Source organism: Sturnus vulgaris, chromosome 2 (genome assembly GCF_052056855.1).
Source record: "Sturnus vulgaris isolate bStuVul1 chromosome 2, bStuVul1.hap1, whole genome shotgun sequence".
Classification (NCBI taxonomy): Eukaryota; Metazoa; Chordata; class Aves; order Passeriformes; family Sturnidae; genus Sturnus; species Sturnus vulgaris.
The window spans coordinates 56,531,029-56,538,409 of NC_142244.1; the positions used below are offsets into that span (position 1 = coordinate 56,531,029).

Here is a 7,381-nt window from a genome sequence, read left to right on the forward strand (position 1 = left end):
GAACAAGGCCAAGTGGTTACTAGCTTAACACTGCTTATAGATTCAAACCTATTCCATCTCTTTCTTCACATTACAAGTGAGAGTTAACACAAGAATTAGGTTTCCTGGCTTTTAGTCTTGGTTTGGGCAATATGGAGTGCGGGAAAACCTTTGTGCTTGGTTAGATGCAATTTCTCCCATTACTCTTATTTTACATTTCATTCATGTGCAACCATTCTCATGGGTCCCTGTGGTACCTGCAAGGTCAGTGGTGATCCATTCCCGTGTGTGGGTGATGTTGGGGTCGCTGAGGTTGGTTTGTAGCAGGCTGCTGTTAGCCCAGCGCGAGGCACGCTCGGCGAAGTCGGGCAAGAGCTGCACGCCCGCATCCACAAAGAGGGAACATCCCAGCTGGACCACTGGGCCTTGGCTGGAGTCAGTCACTGCTTCATCCACCGTGTGCATGAAATCCTGCATGCTTTGGTCTACTGGGCAAGAGAGAGAAGCTGCAATTACTGTGCTGAGGCTCAGGATAGCAGAGATTGCCCCAGGGCTCCACAGCTCTCAGCTCCAGTGCTGACACTGGTGTCCTCTGACTGTTAAAGCCCTACAAGCACTGGAGCACCCTTGACTTTATGGAGTATTCCTGTCAAGCACTGCTGCCACGGGCAGTGATGCACTGGTCTCTTCATGTGTCTGTAGAAATCACCCCAGAGCAGATGTGTCAAGTGGCTGATCTCATGTCAGGCTCACATTTCATAAGGTAGTTATTCTTTCTTGGGCACTCTCTGAGTTCCCACCAGTGAGCATGCCTCTGGCCATGACTGGCTGTGCTGCCAATGCCACAATACCATTATCTCCATCTCCTGATGTTATCCACCTATCTCAGGAAAGGCACTACCCTGATAGCCTCTCTGACGCATTTTGCCCTTAGGTGGTATTTGATTTCCTGAAGGGTGGTGTCCCAAACTGGCCCAGTATTGCTGATGAGCTCTGGCAATCCTAAACTAAGCTGGTAGGTTTCTTCATGTGTTACAAGCACTCCTTTATTCATACAGTCCACAATAGTGGGCTTCTTTCTTTTTTTAATAAAACTGACATGGTTTGAGGTGTAAAGCATTATTCTTGTGTGTTTTACATTAGTGTGGAAGCACTTGGTGAGCTCTCTGGAAGATGTGAGAAATCAAAAAAGGTAAATTAGAAGCAGAGATGAATATGAGGAGTGGTATCCCAAGTTTGTGACTTCATCAATGTGCTTAGCTAACCAAAGTCCTGAATTCTTACTTGGACAACAGCTCTAAATTGCTTTAATAAAACAGCAAGGATAAATCATTTGAAAGCACATAATTTTGTCTATGCTGTCTAGAGATATATGCCATTATACATTGTTTTTGTTAGTACTAGACTAAAGGTTGAACAAATTTTCCAAACGTTGAAAGAAGTCTACAAGTGCACGTAAGAGCAGATTCTCTGTGAACAGTGAATGAACCATCAATGTTTTCATTGTTCTCAGCCTGCTAAGGTTTTAACCATATCCTTCATTATTGTTTAGGGCAGACCAACAGAAACGTTAATGCAAACATCTACTAGAAGAAAGGAATTTTATCATATATGCATACATATACAATTTGGGCTTATTCTTCTTACAGGAAATTTCATCTAAGTATTTATTTATTTGATTTAGACCATTTGAGGAAGTGGTTTCCTTCTCTGTTACTGGAAATACGCTGTATACCAATAACAACAGATCCCATCCTTCTTTATTTTCACTCACATGCATTAATATTACTGAAAGCCAAAGCTCTTGTGGTTTATACCACAGACAGCTAAAATGGAGATAAAACGTCTGCTTGCCATGATGTGCCACATGAGGAGAAGAGAGCATAAAAGAGCTAGCAGGTCATGAACAACCCCTGCACTTCACTGTTATATTTTCTGTGGAGATCTGTGCTCGAATTTCACTTTGAAATGTTATTCTGTAAGGTCCTTTCATAATAACTGAGCCCCTAATGACCAGAAGTGTCAAGCAAGGTATAATCCTTGTATGAATTAATGTTGTTTAGGAATTTAATTTACAGAAATAGGAGTCCTGTAGGAAGGCTTTGTTATATCAGCTGCTCATAATTTGGATGCACTGTCCCTGTGTCAGTGCATGAAGCTGTATCTGTATGGATCAGACAGATCTTAGCTCTTACTGCTGTGCTGGGGTTGAATATCAATTCTGTACAGAATGGTGGTGGTCACTGAGGCTGGTTACACCACAGGACAATGAAATTGCTGTGGGTTTTAGTCTTCATACCCCGAAGGTAAATTTTATGCTGAGAAATAGCAGTGTTATCTCTATACATAAGTATTGTATGTAAGCTGCAAGTTTTGAAGATGAGGCAGTCATCTGCTTTTCATAAGCATTCTGCCCATAATGTAAAATAGTTTTTGACATGCGATTTGAGATGGCAGGATAATCCAGAGCTAAAATGAAAACACCATCCTTAAATTCAGCTGACTTAATGCTGGATTTAAAGACATCTGTCTTTCCCATATCCCTTCCAAATTCCCAGTGAATATATTTTATCTTGCATTCAGGGAAAGATGGAATTGCACCATCTATCTGCCAATGTATATCTCTGTCTGCCAGTCTCCTGATAACTTTTCATCTTTTTGGCCAGTTGTAATACCATTAGAAAAGTCTTAAAGATAATTCAGCTTCTACTACAGGTTTCATAAAATTTGTTAGTGGGATAGGAGAGAAAACCACTGTTCTCTGCCTGGCAGTTCTTTGCAGAGCACACAAAGGGAGACCAGGACACAGTGGACACAATGAACCTCCGGCAAATCTGAAGCAATCCTGCTGTTCATGGAGGTAGCTTTTCTAGATGTAGCTGTATTTTGTGCCATAAGAGAGTAAGTAATGAAAAAAGAGGAATAATAACCTGTGTGTCAACTACTCCCTTGAGTTTCCTTTGTCATCTGATACCTGACTGTCAAAGGTGGAGAAACTACATCTTGCAGTGAGAGAGAAAGCTGAAGTTTAGTATGATGTGTGCAATTCCTGTCACCTTTGTAAAGCTATGAGTTTATTGCAAAATGTAAGACAATAAGTATTTGTTAATGTACATTACCATGAATACTGTATCCTAGGGCATCTTGCAGCTCCAATAAGGTATTTCCTTGAGCTCCAAACTGCAGCAGCTCCAAAGAAACAGCCACACTTGCTGGAGAGACTACCAGATTGGTCCTGTTCTCTGCTTCAGACACGTGCCGGTAGAGACTGATGGCAAATTCAGTCTTCAGCTCTTTCAGCTCCTCATAGGAGAGGCTTAACCCTTTGGGTAAGCAGCAAGCAGACAGGATAAATGCAGAGAATAAAATGGGCAACATGAAGACGAGCTGGGAACAGTCTCCACCAGCTAATACCTGCAATTAATGACATGGATATATTTAGAAAAGCAACAGACTGAGCTGGCAGAGGAACTTTCCATCAGTGTTGAGATATCACTTGTAACAGTAATGATCACTGTTAAAATACTTGTACAGGTCGACTCAGTAGCTACAGAGAAAAGAAAAAAGAAAAGAAAATAAATATGTATGGATGTGCTGATGAATCTGTTGACTGACAAGAACTGAATTTTCCAGAATGCTGTAGCACATAAGATGGTTGGCCATTGCAGAGCGTGGAGACACACAGCCTCTTCAAAATCAGCTACCTGCACACATGATGGGACAGCTCAGTGCAGTCTCCATGCTGCTGAGCACCCACAGCTCCTTTCTGTCCCCAGCACTCCCAGGAGGAAGGCCACCCCTCGTGAAGTGCAGAAATATAATCGGAAGCTCCAGGCTGGGCTTTGGATCCAAGCTTGAAAAAGGCTGGCTTCAAATTTCCCCCCAGATATTCCTTCTATAAAATTTATGCCAGCAAAAGAAAAGGTGGTATTTGCAAAAGGCTCCAGTGCTTGCAGCACAAAATCACCACATCGGATTTTTATGGGAAATCAAGCACTGGTCAACATTATATTAAGAGAAACTTAGATCCATTTTTAAAGGAATAATGTTAAAATGAGATAATAGCTTTCCTTACAAAATTTCACCTTTTGAAGATTGTGTACAAGTATATTTTTAAAGTTACTGCACCTTCTTTCACCTCAGGATTTCCTACAAATCTTTCTCCATGCCCTTTGCTCTAGAGAGCACCTCTAATGCTTCGTATTTACTCACAGTTAGCTCTGTTAAATTGTCTTGCCTTTCTGTGTTCTTCTGGGTGCCTGAATGGAAGCTGCCTATGAACGTCTTGTCTCCTTCTTTAATAGGTAGTGGAGCAAAGACTAAGTCATGAGACTGCATTTAAAGGGATAGTCAGTGATCAGAGTCTCTGTCGGCGATGTCTGTACCACTCTGTCCAAATTCCTGTAGGCTACAAGCTCTATGGAGAGCCAGGCAAAGCAGCATGCCACTGACCAGCAAATCCAAGGCAAGGAACAAAAAGGTACTCATGGTGATAGAGTCAGCAACTTCCTCGCAAGCCCTGCTCGAGCCTCATGAGACTTGTGACCTGCTGGTGCCGAGCAAGGCATCTCCTATCTCTCTTCCCACCCCCCTCTTTCTTTTATATGAATTCCATTGATTCCTCTACCACAAAGGGGAAGAGAAAGGGCTCTCTGTGTACCAGGCACACAGCTATTTTTTTACCCCCACTTTGAAACCTTATTCAGAAATCCCATGCAATTAAAATGTCTTTATTTCCCGTTTTTTTAAAATTAATGCCATCCGAAATAGCAAGATTTTCTTTCACTCTTTACTTTCCAGAAGGAAAGAAACAACAAAGTGCTGTGCTTGAAGGGTCTGCTTTGAGTGGACCAGAAGCAGAAGAGCTGTGGTTGTGAACTGCTTTAAAAGTAGTTGCAGCTGTTCATGGCTTTCTTCATGTGATGGGATCAAATCCTGCCCATCATATCCACAGGTTCAGCCTCACAGCTTCACAGTGCCACCTAAGACAAGCAAGATTTGGCTTAAAAATCAGTGTAAAACTACAGCTTAGTGATCTTCCCAGAGTTTGATGTTATACATTTGGCTATTTCACAATATACATTCTTGTTGCAAGTGGGAAAGAAGACATTGGAAAAGAGGCATTACAATCAAGCAGTAATTTAGGTGTTACTGTTTCACTCTTAGCAGGGAAGGAACAGCCACACAATGGAATTAGGGCCCAAGTGAGAATGAAACAATGAGCTCCTCTTAGTCTGTTCTTGTGCTGTTCCTCTCTTTCTGCTGTTTGGAGAATATGCTAGAATAGAAGCAGACATTGGGGTCTGTTTCAGAATCCTGGGATTTAGAGTGCATTCCTGCAAGGACTGATGAAGCACAAGAGCTTGGTCAGTCACAGTCTAATACAACAGGCAGAAATGTAATTTTGCCACAGATTTCAATGGCAGTATCTTCACACTGAAAATTACATTTGGGCTTAGGGGTTTGGCTGAATGAGGACCTCTTTGCTGAAGTTATCATTAACAGTTTCCACTAGAGGGGAAATATATTCAGAGGGAATGAAACAGAGGCCACCAAGTGATTTCTCGAAGGGCTCAGAGCTGTCAATAGATAAATTAGCTCTGGCCGCTGGTGAGGACTGTACACTGGATTTGATGTGGTGTTCCCACAGGCTCTGGACATGAAAATACATTTCTTCTGTGCCTTTCTTGATACTCTCCTGTGGATTTAGTAAGATTTAAACAAAGGTGGGGAACCCCTGAAGGTTTTAGGCATTACAATTTAAAAATAACATTCAATTCCCACTTTACAAAAATGTTGCTATTCAAATTTGGGGTATGTATTTATGGAAGACATAATTAAAAACTAGACCTGGTAAAAATGTTGTGTAAGACAGCATAATTTCAGTGTGAAAGAGAAAAAAGTGTTCTGAGTCTTGTCTCATCACAAAGGAGGCTTAGACATTGGAGTGTCTGTTTCCCTCTCTGCAACTGTTTTAGGAAAGGAAAGCTGTGGAGGAATCTTTTCAGCAAAAACAGTGTTTGCAGACAAGCAGAGAGGACTTAAGAAAACTGAAACTGGATCAACATTGTTCAAAGCAAACATTGGGAATAAGAAATGTGCTTTACATATAATGCATAGGAAAGAAATCCACTGGTGAATGATGAGAAAGATAGGAGACAGTGGAGTAAGAAAGAAGTAAGGGTCAGTGAAACAAGCTGTGGCTAAAAAATAAGTGTAGAAGCCTGAGGGAAGGTTATGAACATTCATCATAGTCAAGGTCAAAATCAAAACTCTCACACCTGTTCAGTTTAGCAGCCTATGTTCAAAGTTTCTCTGGGCCAGACTGGGATCCACAGTGGAGAACTGGGTATCCAAGGTGAAGCCAGTGCCACATCAGGCTGAGTCTGAAAACTGAGGTTGCCGAGTGAGCCCAGGCAGCCAGAAACTGAGCTGTCCAAGCAAGGGTAGTGCAGGGGGGGCTGCAAATTAAATAGGCCAGTTACAGAAATTCTATGTCAGAAATAGAGAGGTCTTGGACCTACCGAAGTGTTAGAATTGGGCTGTGGAGAAAGGGAGTTTCTGTCCCCTTTAAAGACTTTTTTTAGAGCCTTCATACCTGCCTGTGTCCTAGTTTAGGCATCACAGCCTTCTTTGAGTCTGAATCTGGCTCTGCATCTCAAGGTACTGAGGAAAGCACTGATAAACTTTCTGGCAATAATTTTGTGTTTCAGATGCTGAAAATGCATTTTAAAAGGCATGCATTTGACTGGTCCCCAAGATAACACTTCAAAGTCAGGAAGGGGCAGAGGTAGCATCTGTATTTTGAGAAGTGCTTCTTCACATTGAAATAAGTTAGACTGACTGCGAGGGAAGTGAGGAAAGAATCAAACTGAGGATGTCTGGAGAAAGCAGCACAGCAGTGTGTGGGCAGCATTCTGGAGCACAGAGCACTGCGTCTCCTCTGAGCTTCTGCAGGAGCAGCTCTGAGAGCTTCGCAGGAAGCCCAACCTCTCTGTTCCCTCACTGAGCAGAGAAAACCACCACTCTTTGAGAAGGAAGACAGCAAAGAGCTTCCTGACGTGTGAACACCTCCCCACACAAGGAGCCGAGCTGGTGGAAGGCACTGGAATGAAGCCCTAAGTGGTGGCTGCTTTCCACAGTGGATTAGATCATGCCTGTGCCTGCAGTGTGCCAGTGCTGTTACAGCACAGCCCCTCAGTGTCCCCCTGTGTGCCCACGGTGGTGGGAAGGGGACAGGCTGCTGAAGCATCCCCTGCTGCTCAGCACTGACAGATGCCATCACAGGCGGCTCTGCAATGTCTGGTGTGAAAAATCTGCAGAAGTGGAAAAGAAAGATGAAGGAAAAAGAAACAGACATCTGTCCTCCAGAATTACATCTTCAAGGTCTTCATGGGCCAGA

General features: G+C 42.8%; 1 protein-coding gene across 1 annotated transcript; it reads right to left on the reverse strand.

Annotated features, from left to right (window-relative positions):
- Positions 1–125: 125 nt before the first annotated feature.
- SERPINE3 (serpin family E member 3) lies at positions 126–3,493 on the reverse strand. Its single transcript, XM_088159634.1, has 2 exons — positions 3,099–3,493; positions 126–464 (listed from the first exon to the last, which is right to left on the reverse strand). The coding sequence occupies exons 1-2, from the start codon at positions 3,355–3,357 to the stop codon at positions 202–204; spliced, it is 522 nt and encodes a 173-aa protein (XP_088015760.1). The 5' UTR covers positions 3,358–3,493; the 3' UTR covers positions 126–201.
- Positions 3,494–7,381: the final 3,888 nt, after the last annotated feature.

Coding starts and splice junctions, on each gene's coding strand:
- SERPINE3 (XM_088159634.1), bottom strand. CDS start 3,357: ATGTTGCCCATTTTATTCTCTGCATTTATCCTGTCTGCTTGCTGCTTA. Junction 465..3,098: donor CCTAGGATACAGTATTCATG/GTAATGTACATT, acceptor CTTGCCCAGTAG/ACCAAAGCATGCAGGATTTC.